At 36.2% G+C, this 21,264-nt stretch overlaps 1 protein-coding gene across 1 annotated transcript in view; it reads right to left on the bottom strand.

Annotated features, from left to right (window-relative positions):
- Nucleotides 1–14,919: 14,919 nt before the first annotated feature.
- Nucleotides 14,920–21,264, bottom strand: part of LOC118197043 (uncharacterized) — a 102,168-nt gene continuing 95,823 nt past the window's right edge. The window contains exon 5 of the mRNA XM_085818557.1: nucleotides 14,920–18,782. Coding sequence (XP_085674683.1) covers nucleotides 18,587–18,782 — 196 coding nt within the window. The 3' untranslated portion in view covers nucleotides 14,920–18,586. The remainder of the gene's footprint in view (nucleotides 18,783–21,264) is intronic.

Raw genomic sequence — 21,264 nt, 5'->3', positions numbered from 1 at the left:
ATTCTTCTTTTTTGCCTAACAGACCGTTCGCATTTCAAGAGAGGATTTTTAGTGAGCTGCGACTGTTACTGATTGGATTGTTAAAAATAGTTGCTAATTTTTTCTAAGACGTCTATAACGACTCCGAACTTTTCGATTGGGTTGGTTGCTGATTTAAATTGCTTGATTCCGTTAATAACGACTTTCCACGCATCTTTTAGACTATTGAAGTTGATAAGTCCGGAGAGTAGGGAGCTATTGGATTCTTGGGAGGGTTCGCTACTATTTTGTGTTAAATTTGCATTAGTAGGTAGTACAGTTTCTGTCTGGATGTTGTTTCTTGTCCACGGGTTGATTTTAGGTGGTGCACTTGGTATGAACTTGTATTTATCTAGGTTTGGGCGTGCCGGACACTGAGAAAAATTGTCTGCATGAGGCCCATTACAATGGAAGTCCTTTGCTGGTTCCGTGAGTGGTACGTGTTAAGGGTATGCGAGCCTCCGAACCTGACACATACCCAATCTCTGGTGCAAAGCAGGGAGTTGTGAAAAAAAATGATTGATATTTATAACATTGGGGGGGGGGTCCGTTTTTTTCTCTTGAGTGATTCAATCTGAACATTGAGGTAGCCAATTCTTTTTATTTGGTGTATAGCCTTATTTGCATCAGTTTTTTCAAGGTGTATAAGAAAAAGGAGTATTGGTCTATTTTCACGTCGATTTCTGAGAAGAGTGATGTATTTGACGTCGAATCCTTTATTTATAAGAGAGATTAAAGATGCCAGGAAAAATGTAAAGTACGAAAAATAAATAAAAAGGGAAGCGAGAAAAAAAAACAATTATCTGTGAAATATAATGTGTGTGTATATATTGTTGCGTGCGTACGGTTTCCTAATAGATTGAATGCATAAGTCTGATGAAAAAGTTAATAAAATTTATTCTCATCACAAGAAATAAAACAAAATGCTGAAAATTTTCCTCACAAATATTCGTACAATATCACAATATCGCACAGTACTTATATTTTAAACTACTAAAACGTTAAATAGAACACAATTCAAAGTGTAGAGAAAGCTAATCCGATCTCATCGTCAATTCGCTACAGTAAACAACAACAGCTATACAAACAACTGAACTGAGATGTTTTTCTCCGGCTTTTAGAAGATTTTTTAATAATGCACGAGAACATTCTGGCATTTTCTCGTGGTTTCTGAAAAGCAAACGAGTACAACTGCGAAATATCTATTTATTAAATGTTAAATGCGTGTGCTCCTGTATTTTTACTTTTTCGGGGTAGCTTTCTCTTAAAAGTCGTCCCGCGCTGCATTACACGGGGAAATAAAACAGTTTTAGCTATAATTCTACTAAAAATAGCAAATTAAATACAAAATCATTAACACTATTATGTAAGATATGGGAGAAGATTGTAAATGCCATATTTAACCCTTTGTGGTGCAGTATACTTTAAAGTCGGAATTTCAGCAAAAAAAAAGTTGTATGCAGTCTATTTAGGCTTAAAGCAGTATACAGGTAAAATTTTGTATAAATTGCAGTTACCGTTTCAATTCTGTGGGTGTTCCATGAGGTGGAACACTGCGCCGCCAGAAATTTTAAGTGTGACTAAGCGAGCATTGCAGTGAAGCAAGATACTTCGATAGCTGCAACATTCAAATCTGTCTGCCTTTTTAAAAATGGGACAAATGAAGCCCTCTTCCCATTCAATGGGCATCTGCTCCATGGTCCAAACATAAAGTATAATTTTATGAGTGGCATCAATTATCAATATTAATAATTGCCTGGAGACACAAATGGTATTAAAACAATTTTTTGCCTTAATACCATCTGTTCCTGCAGTCTTGTTGCTGTTTAAATTCTCAATAGCCTTCCTCGTTTCACATAAGGATGGTGCCTCATGTTCCAGAGTTCGATGAATTTCAACATCATCCCCAGGGAAGATTTCTAGAGAAGTCTCTCCGTCTTTTTAGAATTTCAAATTGATCACTTGTAAGTTCGAAATCAACTTTTCTACAAATAATTGTCCCGGGATAGTCAAAGCGAGATAGAGCGCTGATTTTGTGGTAAAATTTTCTCGATTCTTTTTGTGTTCTTCATTTTTCTACTTCACTAAACTGTTATTTCTTATATGCTTCCTTTTTCATACGAAACAGTTGTTTTTCTTGTCTTCTCATTTCTTTATAATATTCCTCTGCTCCTCTAGTATAGTGTTTTAGAATCATAAGTTTATAAGCTTTGTTTTTGCCCTCAGTAATTTTTGCACAGTCACAATCATGCCATCCATGTCTTTTATTTCTTTTCAGTTCTGGCATAATTTCCCTTGCATTATCCTTAATCATTTCTTCAATCTGTTTCCAGGACAAATCGCCATTCTCTAAATCATCACATTTCAGTAGCCTTTCTTTGACTTTATTTCTATAATCTTTCATTGTCGCAGGTCTGCACAATGTGTCAACACCTAAGACTCCATCCCTTTGTTGCCTATTCCAAAAGGTCTTACTTATCCTTCTTCTCAGCTTGGAAACCACCAAAAAGTGATGGGAGTCAACATTGGCTCACGAAGGTGCCTTAGATCCACCAGGAAATGATCAATCTGATTTAGTGTTTTTCCATCTGGGGAGCGTGACTTTATGTATACATTCAATAATAAATGAAATGATCAATCTGATTTGGTGTTTTTCCATCTGGGGAGCGTGACTTTATGTACTACATTCAAACAAGGTACGCTGCAAAAAAAAGGGGGGGCAGTTCTACATCTCACGTTCTATTGCGCCGATTGACAAAATTCAAATTGCGTTTTTCATGTCTCGAAAGAGTGATTTAGAACATATATTAGATTTATATATAGCGTTGTTCTAATGTAGGTATTTTGACACAAAATCGGACATTTCTGAAATGGCATGCTAACTTTTTTCCATATTTCGATTCTACGATTCAAATTGCGCCTAAATATTAAATTTTGTAAAATTTGGTGCCAAATTTACAGAGAAATCCAAAAATTTATCTTGGCGCATTTTTTTAAACTTTACGCGAAGAATAATTCTCTTGGCGATTTTCTTTATTTATAGCAACCTATTTTCCTTTCTCTTTTCTTCACTGTGCACGAGCGGGGAAAAAAGTCATCGTTCAATGACTTTCAATTAATTTTAGCAAAGTTTAAACAACACCTGATGTTTTATCGCTTTCAACAAATATGCCAAATTTCAAAACGCGCCAATATGTAAATTCCCGTATATCTTATGAAATTTTGAATAAGAAACTCAAATTTATTGCAGATATGCTTAAAAATACATATACTTTAAGAAGATGGTAAACATTTTGTAGGTTATAATACTGTTACGAATTGTACAGGTGCGGTAAGATAGTTTCCCCGCAAAGCAGGTTTAGGGTTGCCATAAAATGGCAAAAGAAAGCAGGGTTGCCACGTTCGGCGAGAAATCGCTCATTTGGCTACAAAATCGGCGATATGCCATGGACGGATGGAGAATCATCTGGAACGAATTCTTACTTGTTTAGCCCAGAATGTTCCCGAACACAAGCCCAAGGCTATATAAACCCTGCTGGTCCGCAATTAATGTCTCTCATAGAGGTCGAGTGCGAGTGTCCATGCGGAGTAGATCGAGCTGACAGCCGGCCAGCGAGTGCCGAGTGGGTCATCGACTGCATCGAAGAGTCTCTTAGTGTATCGCGGCTAGTGCATCGTCGAGAGAGTGTGCTAAGCTCCGGAAATGACTGGACCGAAGAGTCGGGAGCTATGCTCTGTGTGTCGTCGAGCGCATCGCAAGTTGTAGCGTGGAGAGCCTCGAGAGTACGTGAAGTTCCGAAAACGACCAAGCAGAGTTGGGAGCTGTACTCTGGTGCTTTGCAGTGAAGCTGTCTTCACCGTTATTGCCTGACAGTGTAAAGGCTGTGTCGCTGATTATTCCAGCGGGTTTATTGTAGATCTCCAATGAATGTAAAAGTGTTTTTTAACTGTCCTGATTAATATTGGCTAAATAAAGTGTGTTTCGATAGTTCATCAAATAGTATTGTCATTATTCACTCCAAATCCTCACAAACAACTGGTGTCTGAAGTGGGATTTGAGGGTGAATGCCAGTGACAAGAACAATGGAAGAGCTATTAAGACAGTTCGCTATTGCCTTTCCTGAATTCCAAGATACGATGAAAGCTGGACGGGAAGAGATGAAAGCTGAAATGAAAGTCGGATATGCTGAGATAAAAGCTGGATATATAGAGATGACAGCTGAGATCAAAGCCGAACTGAAAGAGATGAAAGCCGGGCTGGAAGAGAAGAAAACCCGACCAGACGAAATAAATGTCGATCAAGAAAAGGTGCGAGAGCAACTCCGACAGGTGAAAGGGAAGATTACAAATGAAACTGGAGCCATAAAAGACGATGTGGAAATGAGAGGAGTGGCATCTGAAGAATCAAAGGATGAAGAAATGAAGGAAGTAGCTAATGAACTGCCTGAGAAAGATCAAGAAATGATGGATGAACCATCTAACGGGATTAAATGAAAAACAACGAAAACATGAGGAAATAAAAGACGGGAAAGAAGCTTTTGGATTCACAAGTGCAAGAAGTGGAAGAAAGTGAAAATGCGACTGTCAAGTTCGTAAAACTGATAGTGAAGTTATGAAATGAAGTTATGAAGTAAGTGTTGAACCATCTGAAAGTGCATGTGATACAGAGATGTAAAGACGGAGGAAGCTGATGTGCGGCTTACGCAGAGTGCTCCTGTACTGCAAGAAGATTCACCAATTTCTCAAAGTGCGTGTCGCCTAATACAAGTTGTACAGATACTAACTAGACTTTTAGCGAGGATACTTGTGTTTGTGAAGAATCGGGTTCCGTTCATGACTCTGATGCAGAATTTGGAACTGCTTTTCAGGAATCGGAGGAAAATAAGCATGCACCAATCGCTAAAAATACCGAGGTGAAGTGCACGCATGCTGCGAATGAAATACAGAGTGATGAACAGACCGTTTCAGATCTTCCTGTGGATGGGAAGTCGGAACGGACTGAATCTTCAGATTGTGATATGCAAAGCAGAAATACATCTGAGAACTGCAGTGGAAAAGTATTTGAAACGGGTATATCTTAATGAAAAGACTGAGACTATCAGATTCATTTTGGATTTTAATTTGTAAAATTTGAAATTGTTATGTGTTTAATTTGTGTATATAACTTGTACATAGTGTAAATATTTGTTTCTTTAGTTATGTTATCTGTATGTTTTAAAACGTTTTATTTGCACTTATTTGGCTTCTGACCAAGGGTTGCACTGCCCGGGACGTGCAGTCCTTGGGAGAGGGCAGTGTTACGAATTGTACAGGTGCGGTAAGATAGCTTCCCCGCAAAGCAGGTTTAGGGTGTTTTAGGATTGCCATAAAATGGCAAGCAAAGCAGGGTTGCCACATTTGGTGACAAAATTGGCGATATGCCATGGACGGATGGAGAACCTTCTGGAACGAATTCTTACTGGTTTAGGCCAGAATGTTCTCGAACACAAGCCGAAAGCTATATAAACCCTGCTGGTCCGCAGTCGAGTGAGTGTGTGTCTCATCTAGTTAGTCCGTGCGGAGACGATCGAGTTTACAACCGGCTAGCGAGTGCCGAGTGGGTCGTCGAGTTCACCGAAGGAGTCTCTTAGTGTATCGCGGTTAGTGCACCGTTGAGAGAGCGTGTTGAGCTCCGCGAAAGACTGAACCGAAGAGTCGGGAGCTATGCTCTGTGTTTCGTCGAGCGCATCGCGATTTGTAGCGTGGACTGTCTGGAGAGTACGTGGAGTTCCGAGAACGACCAACCAGAGTCGGGAGCTGTACTCTGGTGCTTTGCAGTGAAGCTGTTTCCACCGTTATTGCCTCACAGTATGAAAGCTGTGTCGCTGATTGTTCCAGCGGGTTTATTGTAGGTCTTCAATGACTGTAAAAGTGTTTTGGAGCTGTCCTGATTAATATTGGCTAAATAAAGTGTGTTTCGATACTTCATCTCGTGTTGTCGTTATTCACTCCAAATCCGCACGAACCCGTACGTACGTAACGTCAAGAAGGAGAAAAATAACGCAGCAATACAAAATTTCTTTTGAAAAATTTATAAAAATTATTTAAAGATACAAATTTTAAAAATAAATCATGAAAATGGGCGATTTTATTCGGAATGAACCTAAATTTCGAAATGTGAAAGGAAAAATCAAATAAATTTAATAAAAAAGAGATATCGCTAATTATATACCAAATTCAATTAACATAGAGGAGCTAAAACTTTGAGAACTAAGTTTTTAAAAACTACTCGTGTGATTTTTAAAATACTTGGCACTTTGGCATAATTTGAGTCGCAGAATCGATATATGGAAAAAAAAAATTGGCATGTCGTTTCAGAAAAAGTCCAATTTTATGTCAAAATACCTTTATTAGAACGATATGAATTTTACAAACATTCTCTGTTCGTGAAAAGCAAAATTTAAAGCTAATTAAATTTTAAATGAAATTGAATTACAAATAATTGATTAATTATTGCTGCGAACTAATCTACATTATCATTTAAATTCTGAGAGCATATGTAAATCAAGTGCAAGTATCTAAATCTGAGAATACATAATAAATGTATAATATAATTCCAATCAATTTTTTAATCCTAAAACTTTTTAAAATGCAATTGTTAAGCATAATTGCTGAGCAGATAGGAGACAGACTTATCAAGGGGGAGTTGCCTCCAAACCTAACTCTTCAATTATTGAATTCGCGTTTCGTCATCCATGTAGGCAAGGGTAAAAGGAAAATTCAAAACCAAAGAGTAAAAGTTGTGAATTACTAAAAAGAAATTTAAACAAGTGGAATTTAGAGAAATTAGCAAGTAAAGACTGGAATAATTAAAGTCAATTAAGAATAGAAAACCAAAGTAGTTTAGAAACTCTTGCCTACAAAATACTTCCCCGACACGAATTATGCAAATAAATCAAAAAGAAACTAGATACTATTTATAAAAAATACATAAACAATACTAAAATAATATCAAAAAGGCAAGTAAAAAGTAAGTTTTAATTTAACTTACCAACTACATTTGTATTTAGAGAGTGGAGCAGCTTGCCAAACTAAGTGATGTTAAACTAAGTGATTAATAGAACAATGCTGTATATAGATCTAATAAATATCCGAAGTCGGCCTTTCGAGACATGAAAGACGCAAGTTGAATTTCGTCAATCGGCTTAGTAGAACGAGAGATAATAGAACTGTCCATTTTTTTTTTTTTTTTTTTTCGCAGTGTACCTCCTATAATAAGTTCATTTGCATTTGAAAAATCATTAAGTCTTAGGCCGTTATCACTAATTTCCTCATGTAAACTGTGATTATCCACAGAGTTTCCCTCTAATGCCAATCTTTGCATTAAATTCATGCCAATCTTTGTATTAAATTCAACAATAATCAATTTTATATGATCTGAGGGACACTTGTCGTAGGAGTCTACAAGTTTATTATAAAAATCATCCTTAATAGTATCGCATTTGTCCTCAGTAGGTGCATGTACGCTGATAATACTAGCATTTTTAGGACAAGCTTGAATCCGCACTTTACAAATCCTTTCATTTATAGGTTTGAAGAATTAGGAAGTTCACTTGGGAATAAAACTGTGCATTGACCATTATTATAGAATATCTTTCTGATATAAACTGCAATAAGATGCTAATACTTCTACTATTTACATACATAATTATGCTTATATTTGATCTAAATTCGCAATGAAAATGTTCATAAGAAATCAACGATGTTTTAATTAGTTTGTACAGGAAATTGCGTGGCAAAACATTTTCAACCATTTTGTTAAAGTGTGGCAAATGTCATGTGAAACGACAGAATATTACTGGAAACCCATTGGTCCATTCTAGAAGCTACGCCTTTTGATGAAAACAGCTGTGAAATTGCATCAGATTATAATGTGGACAGCTAACAGAGTTTTATCAGTTTCTATTGGCGATACGTTATTCGCCAACTTAATTTGAGTTTGATTGATAAACTAGAGGAATTTTATCATTGGTTGTTCTTCTCATTGGGGAATTTTTTCATTGGACGAAATGCTTAATTTTTGCATTATTTACATGTGTGTACTAGCTTATAAAAAGCGTGAATCTGTGAACCCGAAAGCTTTTCTCCGCTTCTTTTGCAAGTGAGAAAAAGAGAATTACTACTGGAGGCGAGTTTATGCGCAGATGCTGTTATGAAGGCAGTTATTGTTATTTCCAAGCTCCTTTAATGCGCGTAATTTCACTTTTTTTCTCTTCTCGAGTTTGCTGTCTGGGGACTTGAGATGCCCCGATTCTGAGCATAATGCCCGGACTTGGTTTTCCGTCCAGCGCTTACTGAAGATAAGTGCGCATAACTGGGTGATGTTGGCTGCTATTACGGGGGCTACGTTCGGAGTATAGGAATGCCGGTTTTTAATGCCAGGAACAAGAGGAAGATTTCTACTTTCGCAGGTTTCGAAGCATCAATGTGGATCTCAGTCAAGCAGGAGAAATGAATAAATAATCTTTGTAAATGTAACCAAGTCCCGTTGCTCTTTGTTTTGAAGACAGCTCATCATGACCCGAACAGGAGATTAAGAAGGAGACACGAACAGGAGCCTATTTTTTGACAAGCGAAACAGTTTAACCTCATAAAGGAAAATTTAATAATACGTATCCTTCCAGCAAACGCTCAAAACAGCAGGATAATTAGGTGAAAAGTCATTGTCTACATCAAAAGGATTTGTTGATCATAGTAGAACTTCAATTGTTAGCAAAGAAAAGTATGAACATAAAATATTACTGCTAAGATAATTTTTGTTTTTCGAAACGTTTTAATCTATACAGGCATCTTTATCACTGCGCCTGGCCAACTTTAAATCCACTTTGTCGACATTTACAATTCATTCGATGAAATGTAGAAAGTTAGAACTCTTTATATCTGATGGCTGCTGTAGTCTTTTCTCCCTTTATATTTGTTGAAAGTCCAAATATCTTGCTCTCTATTAAGCCATGTTATGTTAATAATGAATGTGAAGTGTGTAAAAACTACATGTAAAAAATATTGGCTCTAATTAATAGATCCTATACTTAAAAAAAAATTATTGCGAATATTATGAAAATACTAAAGAACTAGTAACAAATACTTTGGCAAGGAATATCTCATGAGACCATTGATAGCCTCGTAGACAGTGTGCCACGCCATTTAAACGCCTGTCTAGCCGCCTGTGGTGACCACTAGATATTGAACCAACAGTTTAATTTTTATTATCTTGTTTGTTTCATTAACATCTGCATATATCTTACCCCAACCGATATTGTTATTTTCACACTGCTACGCGCTTTTCTTCATGGTATTGCAATTTCGCTTTTGACAAGTATACGAAATCCCGGGGAGAGCATCTCTTTTTATTTCAGAATCAACTGAGATAGCTATACGGAGTACTGAGATATCTATGTGCGAACTTCGCTCTTTAGAGACGCTTTTCATTGCATTGTGTTTAACGTTTTTAGTAGTTTGAAGTGGTAACTACTGGTTGTGCTCTATCGTACTAAGAATATCTGCACAAGTGATTCTGTGGAAAGTTCCAGAATATTTAAGTGTTTCTTTTGGTAAAATAAATGTTACCAAGCTATCATTATTTCTCTGTGCATTCAGTCAATTACGAACGCGTATGCACCAACAGTATAAACTCAGTTTTTCAACTTTATTCTTATGTCTGCTTCTAATTTCGTCCTATCTTTCACCATGGGAAATGCATTTACAAAGGCGTTTTTAAATACAACGAACTTAAAATTCTCGCTATCCGGTTCACTAGACAAAAATTTACCAATGCATTTGTACCAGATCAGTGCCTGTCCTGAAAGCACAGCAGTTGCTATAGTGACCTTCTGCACTATTACATATTTCCCGCGTCATTCTGACTAGAGGGCGCTGTGTTCGTCCAATAGTCAGTGCTAGGCAGTGTGCGAATTTAAGGGTGCGAACATGGAAGGCTGAGATGCCTAACAATATATCTCCAACTGTTTGAAAATTCTATATATTTATTTGTAAATAAATGTTGTTAATGTTTACAAAATCTCTTGTTACCTCTTGGATGCATCTTTAGACTCACAGAACCATTAGATGCAAAATGCACTTCTGTAACTCTATCAAGTAAAAAGTGGAAATCTTATGGTTCCAGAAAGGTAACTACCGCACTTATGGTTAAAAAATAGCTGCTGATTTCATTGACACTCGCATCGTATCTATGATGAACACGAAGCCTTCCGTAAGATATCCTGGTGCTGCCGTTGCGATGATCGGAAGCAATGAAACGAAAGAAACTTGTACCTTGAGCGAAATGAGCAATAAACAGCTAAGTATGGCAATCACCTGTCTCAACATCGGCGGTTTCCTTAATTTATTATGTAGCAGATTCGTAAGTGACATTTTATTATACCAACGGATGTTAGTGTCATGTACATATAACGAATAACCCGTTTGTTATCAAAGCTGTTCTTAGAATACTATCTGACTTTTGGATAACAAGGAAAATACTGCTACAATCAATAACACTAAAACTGGGTATTTTTGCTCGTATATCTGCTATTACATTCCTGTTATGCATATCCGTTTTGGCTGTAATCTCCTCGAAGCCATAAGCAATGCAACGAGTGTTACGTGAACAATCTCTGTCGCTATAGCAACAATCTAGCCTAATGGCCAGAAACTTCTTTTGTTCCGTTGATAAATATCTCAGAGAGTCATAGACAGTATTGTTATCATGAAAAAAAGAAACAATTCTTACTTCTCTATAGGTAAATACTCTTCAAACGATTCGAATCACGCAAACGAAATAAGTCACTTAAATTTTAAGGGCCACTATGCCACACAGACACTATATATGCAAACATCCATACTTCCTCCGGGATTTGAAATCGGGCCCATCGTTACGGCAGCCAACGTAACTAACCACTATACAGATCAGGGTAGCAAGCAAGCAATATATCTTTTTTTTGCTGATTGTCACTTCATCTAGAAATAATATTGTAGAGACTTTAGGTATTTTTTGAAAGCAGGAGAGATGAATAATGATGAATGCCCTCGCCAGGATTTGAACCCCGGACCTCTCGAATACGCGCCGAGTTTGCCGACCTCTACACCACGAAGCCATGCTAAAAAGCCTCATGCTTGTAATATTATGAGAGCGATTTCCTTAACTCCAAAAAGTCTTTGTATCAAGATTGCTTTCAAACAGTTGTCAGTATTCTCAATGGAGCCCAATGCAGATCCTTATTAGCAACTCCCTCTTGTCATATGTTAACATATGAAAAATGCCGTTCTTGGGGACACGCGGGATTTCTGTTAGAAGAGCATTTGTTCCCAATTTGTTAGATTTCTACATTTGTAGCCTAACTCTGATAGATATCGGATATCCTGATTTTATGCCATCTGGAAAAGATACCTTATTCGCAGCAAATGACTGTACATACGAAGGTAACAGCACAATCAAAAACTGCATCTCTAGGCATCTAGAGGATTGTCTGAAGAGTTTCTATTCGTTGTTCATCCTCAGCTTTTACGTTTCTGCATCCCATAACACTCATTGAACTGCGCATTAAAATGTTATGAATCAATCATTTGCTGTGTCTGATGTACCACAAGATGGGAGATGGTTATTATAGAGACTTAACGTTCAGAAAAAAGGCATTAGATCGAAGATTTAAAAAAATACGCTTAATAATTTAAACATTTATTACCCTACCTCGAATTCTAAAAATGCGCAAACACTCTTTGTACTTAAGAAAATGTATTTTAAATAATCAAAATAGAAGGATAACTGTATTTCGAGTTAAATAATTTTTGCAAATTTTGTATGCATGCAAGTAATTTTAGTGAAAATATATGTAAATCGTAGGATCGTTTGTACAAGCATGCAGGAAAAATAGGGATACAGGGTTAAGTCCATGTAACACTGAGGTAAATAGTTATCTTGCCAATCGAGAAATTTTTGTTCCCAAATTTGGCAAGAAATCGCTTAAAGTCGCCAAGATTGACGATATTTTGGTCCAATCTTTGTGTAACTCTAACTGTATCCGGCCCTGTGTAACTTTAGCTGTGTATGCCTTCCAACAATTTCAAGAAATCAAAACTACTCGAAATTTTTATTGCGGACGGGAGGGGGGACCATATATCCAACGAGAGAGAGCATCATTTTTCAGTTTAGCTAAGAGTACTGAGTTCAGACCAGAGACGTAGCTATGGCTTTCAGCGCCTGGAGACAAGTGAAGATTTTACGCCCTCCTCCTATTTGCCAAGAATGGAAAACATTTCATTCGAAAATTTCTTAGCATCAGTTTGATGAGCATGGGAACAAATGTCCTCCTTTGCTCCCCCTAGCCACGCCTCTGGATCAGAATATTGGGAGATCACCGTGCTTTGCATAGTCTTGTATTTAACATTACTATTAGTTTGAACAGATAACTTCTGATTGTGTTTTGTCATACTGAGAAGAACTGTACCAGTACTTTTGTGGGAAAAGTTCTAGGACTGTGAAGTGTTTATGGGAAATAAATTTCATGAAGCTTCCAACTGTTCTGTGTGTTCTGTAATGGATCTAATTACCAACATTGGTATTACGCACATAAATGATGATTCAACTTTAAAAGCAAACAAATAATTATGAATTGCACTTCAAGAAAGAAGTTATTTTCTAATTATAATTTTTATTATATTATGAATAGAGGGTATGGATAAACGCAGATTGTCAGTCCCAAACTTTATCAGTTTTTATAAAACTTTAGCTCAACAGTCCGGGAGCATTGAACATGGTGATTCAACCCGAGCTCAAATCTGGGACGAACGGGCTGGCTGCACGGTAGTTTACTTGGTTTTTCGTATGTGTAACATGAATAAGAGCAATTTTTCTTTAAAGAATCTTTTCCATATGCATCTTTTCACAAGACTAAATAGTCTCTCGTTGCATTGTCATAATATATATAATCCAATCGTGTACAATCTCTAGGTCTAACATAAATCGATGAAAACCTGTGCTTAGTATTACTGGGTCGGAGCATAAGTCCATGTCGTTCTTCACTGGGTTGGCAACACTGTATTCTGAAGCCTTGGTTTTTCGCTATTAAATCGTTTCTTTTCAGTTTGTTTTGATTTAGTTTATGTGGTTATGGCAAAGCCTCGAGGGCTATATGCCTAAGGGGAGGGATGCCTTCGTGGAGGACTTTCTAGGGGAAATGGCTCGTATTCACTTTACACACGGGGAAAAACACGGAACCGCTCATGCAGCCATTCTGTTCGCAGGATTCGAACCTCGGACCAAACTACCAGCTTTCAACAACTTTACCGCTCAGCGTTGTCTTTTCAGTTTGGATTTTGATTGCTGCAAATAGGAGCTTGTATGCTGTTAACAGCTTGTTTTGGCCATTTTCAAGGATAATCTGCATGGAGTGTTAAAAAGAAAATAAATGAACTCATTTTACTCTTCGAGTTTAAGCAAGGATCTAGTGCTGCAGAAGAATTCATCGTGTATACGAGAATCAGCAGAAAGTTATGGAATCGCCAGAAATTATGAAATGCGAACACATAACCACCTTGCGGAATTTTGATTCATTGGGTAAGAAGAGGCAAGAGAGTAATTGAACTCCTACCTGAACGTTGGCGGGCGGTTATTGACAAAGGTGTTGATTGCATCACTGAGTAAATTAGTGAGTGAGTAGTGGTTTATGACGTAGCGTATCAGTGTCTTGTTATTGTGTATTACATTGTTTTGTAGTGTATTTTATACTAATAAAATTACAGCATGGTAAAAACGATACTGACTTAAGTACCGAACAAATAATAAAACTGAATATTATGCTTAAATAAAAATAAATAATATAAAATCCAATCTTGATCAATGATTGAATAAATAAATAAATTCATAAAATTCAATCTTATATTTCTGTTGCTCTTAAATATGTAAAGTTTTATAAATTTCGAAAATTTCGAGATTAATTTTAATGTAGATTTCACTTCTTCATACAGTAGGGGTTTGTGCTATTTCTTGAAGTAAAGTTTAGTATAACTCATAAACAGTTCCTAATTTTTAGTTATCCAGTTTAAAAACTTTAAAAATGAGAACATTCCTTATTGAAATAAAATAATATGTATTTGTACAGAAGCTACTTATTTAATTTCTTACTTTATACTTATTCCTCTGTTAACAAAAGCGATCTTCGATAGATAAGTTCTAAAACATAAATGAGATTTTTTTCTTTTTTTTAAATTTGCAGTGAAGCTACGTATTTTAGGGATTTAGGAAACACGGAGACTATTTCTTTCTTATTCTTCCTCATTATTTTAAAACATTTTGATCTCCTTTCATTTCATCTGCAAAATTCTAAATGCTCATTGCATAATGCTACGTATTAAAAGAATCCAAATAAATGCTACTATTTATTTAACGGAATGCTGTTTAAAAAGGTGAAAACATTACTATAGGAATGTGCGTGGTTGTAAAGTCATTACAAGTATATTGCCTAAGTTAACTTTGTGTGCTCATTCTGATAAAGGTGAATTTGCCCTACTAACCTCAGATAGTGGGTATTTGGTATTACTTCTACGTGCGTCTCATTTGCCATAGAAGTAAAACGTAGTATTTCTTCTTGAGAAAAGGAAAATTTTCTATATCATGCTTTCAGAAATTGCGCAGTTTCTCGAAAACTGAGAATTTTTTCCCAAAAAAAAAAATGTAAAATTTCTGAAAATTAATTTCATTGATTTTGAGGAAAAAAAACGCATGAGAAATGTATCTCAGTATTTTCTGTCGCAGAGACTTGAACTATAAAATAACTATCGAATGCCTAAGCAGAGAAGTTTCGATGTTGCAAATTGTGAAAACATTTAAATTTGTGTTTTCAAATTTGTAAAAGAAGTAAGTCAACAGTTTTTCAGTTTTTTTATTGAAATTAAAAATGAAGTTACAGAAAAAAGAAGCAATAATATTATCACTAAGTACTTTTTTTATTTATTATAAATAAATTTAAGTAACTTAATAATAAAAATATCATCAGCAACAGTTTTGTTGCTGAATGACTTCACAATGAATGTCAAAAAAACAGTAGTCATAAAAAAATCATTCTAATTATAGAATTCTTTAAAAAGGATCTTAATGGTATATTATTTTATGATAATAGAAAATATACTTTAATTCATTTAACATTACAATTTTTAATAACGGTGTATAGACGAATTTGCCGTTATTGCTTTGATAAAATACAGATTGAATTCTATGATAGAAGAGGAAATATTACAAGATCATCTTTTTCTTCATGCTGCAGAAGATAAATATTTCGTAATTATTAACATTACTCTTTTACTGCGAGTTTACTTATCTTAAAGTACACTGATAGAAAATGAAATCCCATTACCAAAAACGATAAATTAAATAGATAAATTAAATTTGGAATGCGTGTTTGTAAGTATGAAAGATGACATACTCGTATATTCGAATTTCGTGCTAGACGAATATACGTGGCGTTACGCCCCTATGAACAAGAAAATCACGTTTGATTTAAATGCGCGATGTAAACATCGTGTGTTTATTTATCTTGAGGATTAGGCGTTGTCAGCGAGATTTGATTTCAGAATGCCTTTAAGAAGATAAAGAACATAAATCGACATACGGTATCAGCAGCTTGCTGAGTTTGATGGAGGCCATGTATCCACTGTGCATGTGTGTTGGCAGGGGTGATCACAGGGAGGTACTGTCTCAATAAGAGCAGAGTTCAGTCACATATATGTGCCACCGAAGGGAAGATGCTGTACTTGTCGCATATCGCACTGCATCTCCAACTGGCATTCAAAGTTTTGTTCACACCAGACTGAGCAGCGAACTATAATAAACAGATTACTTGAGGAAAGCTCTGAGCTAAACGACCTGTAACATTCATACTATTAACTCCACATCACCGACATCTGCAACTGTGATGGTGTCAAGCTCACTGGAGAGTGGAGTGGAGAATCTGTTGGATTCTCAAATGAGAGCCGTTTCTGTTTTGGTGCCAAGGATGGTCATATGTTGGTTACAAGGAGGCCTGGTAATGTCGTCGAGCCGAGCTGGCTGTGGCGTGTATACACACTGGACTACACCAGGAGTTATGATCTGGAGAGCAATTTCCTATGACAGCTGGGGTAGTCTCCTTTCCCACACCTTGACAGAAAATTTGTACGTCTGGTGATTGCACCAGTTGTTCTGCAATTCTTATGCAATATTGCAAGGGTATTTTCCAACAACATAACTCTCGTTACAGCATACCGCTGTTATTATCCAAAGTGCTCTACAGAGCATCGATATGCTACCTTGGACTCCCAGATCACCCAATCATCCGCACATGATTGAACGATAAATCTAACGTCATCCACAAGCAGCATGGACTATTGCTGATTTGATTTACCAAGTGCAACGTTTGTGGAATTCCATCCCACAAAATGACATACGGTACCTGTGCGGCACAGGCATGCGCATTTACATGCTTGCATTCAACATGACAGCAACTACATCTGATATTAATGTAACATATTCTGGAGTACCGAGGGAGATGCAGACCGCCCCGAGTCTCTGATCAGGATATTCTTATTTATATCCTTAACTAATTAATCAAGGTAAAACAAAACTGCTTACCTTGTTCCAATGGGTTCGGCCAGGGACACTGGGCTGAAGTTCTTCTCTATGAATACCTGCATCTGCAAAATCTTGAGAGGGATAATCCATAAATGATAAACTTTCTTAACACAAACATATTTAATGAAGACGCAACGGTTACAGAATATTTATATAATGAAAGGTTTAAATGTTCGCACGACGCAGCGTGCGATTTCTCAGTTCGAGTTCTCGTGATCTCTAAGCGAGAGTTCAGAGTTCGAGATGACGTCACTCAGCCATCGGATCTCAGCAAGAGTTGCAACACAGGAGGACCTCGGAAGAAACTTCTGTTCTCAAATGTACGTACATGTAAGAAAATATAAAAGTGATTTTGTATTCTGGGAGGTGTTTTTTGGGTTGGGTATTTGATTACGGCAAAGCACTCCAGAGATATCTGCCTAAAGGAAGAGATGCCTTCGTGGAGTACTTTCTAAAGTGAACTGGATCCTATCCACGTTACACGTGGGAAAAGCCACGAAAACGCTTAAGCAGCCAGCCCGTTCACCGGAATTCGAGCCCCTGACCGAACTACCAGTGCTCAGTGATTTTACCGAGGAGAAATGTGTATAAATGTATCGTGTTTACTTTTAAAGTTTTCTCAAGTAAATATTGATTCTTAAATATGCCTAACAAATGTTTTGCTTATATTTCATCCCTCTAAACCAGCGGTTCTCAACCTTTCGATTAACGCGTACCATCTAAACAAAAATGGAAAATCTTTAGTACCACCACTACATTTTATAATGATTATTTCTCAGTTTCTCAATAGAAATATTAAAAATTTATATAATATATGTATTTTGCCATTTGCAAAACCTATTCGCTATTTTAATTAAATATGCACACATTAAAAACATACATTAAAAATTGGTTACCATTTTAATTATCAAAAACTGGTTACCATTTTAATTATCAAAATTTAAGTTTAATTAATTTTAAAATTTAGTGTAAAATGTAGGTCTGTTTAAGAACGATCAATTTCTTTACGTCTGGTTTTTATTTTAATTAGCTTTAACCGTATATTAGAATCACTTTTAATTTTGTTCTATATTTATTTTTCAAATATAACATGGAAGAAAATCCTTGTTCGCACAAATAGATTGTGCAAAAAGGCAATAAAAATTTGATAGCTTTATTTATAATGCCTTTAAATTCTTTCTTTTCGGTTCAGCCAAAAGTTAACAAGCGTGTTGTTTTTGAAATCTTTAGTTAGAGTTCTATCACAGGAAATTCCCATCAATTGCTCTTTTTCTTCAAGAGATTTTTGAGTTTAATAGTTAAAAATACTTTGTTACCACTTATTTTTATCTTCCTTACCAGGAGTGGTACGCGTGCCAACGGTTGAGAATCCCTGGTCTAAGCGGCTATTGACCTTGAACAAAGCTCAGATCGCAAACATTTACGAGTGTTAGAGAAAAAATTTTTGAATTAAATAGCTAAAAATACTTTGCCTCTTTGCGTACCACCTATTTTTCTCTTGCGTACCACCAGTGGTACGCGTACAACAGGTTGAGAACCCTTGCTCTAAACTGATTTCTTCTTGGTGTAGGGATTTCATTTTCCATCAGTGTATGATGCAAAAGCGCTCTTAATCCTGCTCTATTTTAAAACACGAAAACTTACTTTGTCAAATATTTTTAATGCAACAGAATCAGACTTTAAAAAAATCAAAGTTCATCTGATTTTAAAACAGGAACAAGAACAGGCATTTCAGTACCCGATACTTCCTTTTTTAAATGACCAACGCGTTTAGTAGCCGAAACTGGCAATCTTAATTGCCGATCCCGTTATTGAAACATTAAAATTCCGCTAGAAACTTATGCAGTGGGCGCTGTAAAAAGGAAGTGTCCAATATTCTTATCTGCTATAAATTTTAGCCTTCGTGTAATATTTTGGTTCTTGTAACATTTAAAAAAATATTTTCTTTTCTTTATCCAAATCATCCGGTATGTCAGGCTTATCCGCGTTTTCAAGAAGACCACATTTGAGGTACCTGAAAGGTCTGACAGATCTCTCAACTAATTGTGCAATTAACCGTCCAGCAGATTCCCCACAGTGTGTTCCAGCAATATCTCTCAGACAGCCAACTAATTCGATGTGAGCCCTATATAAATAAAGAGAATATGTCACTTACATCACACAAAAGTTAATATACAAATACTGGATATTCATTATCATTCATTATATACAGGGTATCGACAGTGGCCTAACTGGAACTCTAGGACCCCTATGCAGAAAACTTTCTTGCCCTTACCCAATAAATTTACAGTACTCCTTCCTCCCCCACCCCAAAAATCGAGGTTTCCAGGAGCCAACATTTTGATAATGATTTTTATCAGAGCAAGATTAATAATTAAAAATCTGGTACCGCCTATATTAAATTCTACACATTTTTGGCTGCACTTCATTTAAAGTTATTTCCTCCAATGATTTTATCTTAATTAACCGATCCCTAAGAGCAAGGTAAAAATGACATAAGAAGTTACAATTTTTGAATTAAATATCCCGGTCAGATTTGTCGGACAGGAGTAAAACTAATTCTTATTTATTTTTTCATAACGAGAATAAAACTTTTCCAAGTATAAGTATAGGAACCGGGAAACGGCAGGAAAAGTTAAATTTCGCTATTTGTCGAAAATTTATGATTTTTTAAAATTTGGCATTACCAAAATATTTTTCGTCATTTAAAACACTTCTGTAATGGGAAGATATGACTACGACCAACGATTGCGAAAACAAAGGCCAGGTAAGGGGGTGGTATATATATATATATATAATTATTAAAAGGAAGGGAAAGCCAGATCTTAAAATGATTGCATATAATTTAATGAAGGTCCTAACTATATATAGCCCACCAGCGGCCGAGCGGTAAAGACGCTGAACACTGGTAGTTCGGTCCGAGGTTCGAATCCCGCGAACGGGCTGGCTGCATGGGCGTTTTCGTGGTTTTCCCCATGTGTAACGTGTATACGAGCCAGTTTCCCTTAGAAAGTCCTCCACGAAAGGCATCCCTCCCCATAGGCAGATAGCCCTAGTGTGCTTTGCCATAATTAAATACACCACACCACCTAACTATATATATGTGCACTACCAATTGCAATAAAAAAGAGAAGTACACAAATGGATATATAGTAATCCCATGTACAAAATTTCAACGCTCTATGGCTAACCGTTTTGAGTTATGCGACGCATATATATACGTATATGTACGAACGTACGTACGTGCGAACATACAGATAACAGATATCAAGAAAAAAATCTCTTTTGAATCCATTCTACAATCCTTTTTGGAAAAAGGAGTCCTTTATTCTATTCTGTGTATATACGTACAAACGTCACGAAAAAAAAAAAAAAAAAAGAAAAAAAAAAAAAAAAGATTCGGTTTGGTTTATGTGGTTACGGCAAAGGCTCGAGGGTTATCTTCCCAAGGAAAGTGATACCTTCGTGGAGGTCTTTTTAAGGGAAACTAGCTCGTATACACGTTGCACATGGGGAAAACTACGAAGGCCCATACAGCCAGCCCGTCTGTGGAATTAGAGCCTCGGACCAAACTACCAGTGTTCAGCGCTTGGCCGCTAGTGGGCCCAGATGGGTTAAAGAACGGTCAAAATGGATATTTCCATTGAAATATAATAGACTGAGTTTTTTGCGATTACGATACTTTCTTTACTTCGTACAAAGAAATAAAAAAGAGAACTTTTAACTTCATCCAAAAGCTTTGTTTTCAAACGACTATTTCTTAAACAATCAGTTTTTTCTCCTAGTCAAAGTCTGCCTGTTCAATGGTTCATTCCTGAAAAGGTCGGCGAAAGTTATCTCATTTTATGTTACAGAATTCAAATATTTAACAGTGCTTGAGAGCATTTTTATAACGTCATTTATCACAATATTATATGCTGCCAATAATTTGACATCAGATAAAAAATTAACTATATATGTATCTGAGGTACTTACTCTGTTCCGCAAAACGATGTGAACTTCACTCGTACTTTTTTCTTATGGGTAATGTTTGCCAGTACTGTATTTCTGTCGTCCACATCTCTCCTTATTTGAAATTAAACAATATGGCTCGCAATAGTCTTTGTTAAGTGAATAACAAAGCAAAATCTGTCTCTAAAACGGAGTTATTAATCATAGTATAATGAACAGAAGAAAATGATTTGTTATTTTGATTTTGGGGAAAATCGGTATCTTTTGGTCTACAAACGCCAAAAGTTAAAATAAATCCTTTCTTATACTTTGCAACAATTTCTGCATAATGACTAAAATCGGACGGATATCTTTCACTTTTTACATCTCTAAAAGCGATTGGAATATTGTCTGACCTTTCATCACTGTTTATGACTGGAGCTGAAATATTTTCTGATAGTTCTCCTTCTTCAGTGATTTCAGTCGAAATATTTTCTGGTACATTTTTAATTCTTAAAATTATATTTCAACTGTCTGATGATGCATTCAAATGTTCGCAAATTTCTGATGGCTGTTCCTGTGAGCTCAAAGTTGATGCCCGATATTCTTCTTAACTAGAATTTTCAACTCGGAAATACTGATCAGCAGTTTTGATCTTCATTATTGCCCATTCAAAA

This window comes from Stegodyphus dumicola, chromosome 6 (genome assembly GCF_044657685.1).
Source record: "Stegodyphus dumicola isolate Sdum_Otavi_A_Nest chromosome 6, ASM4465768v1".
Classification (NCBI taxonomy): domain Eukaryota; kingdom Metazoa; phylum Arthropoda; class Arachnida; order Araneae; family Eresidae; genus Stegodyphus; species Stegodyphus dumicola.
The sequence above is the reverse complement of the archived record's forward strand: the minus strand, read 5'-3'. Positions and strand labels throughout refer to the sequence as shown.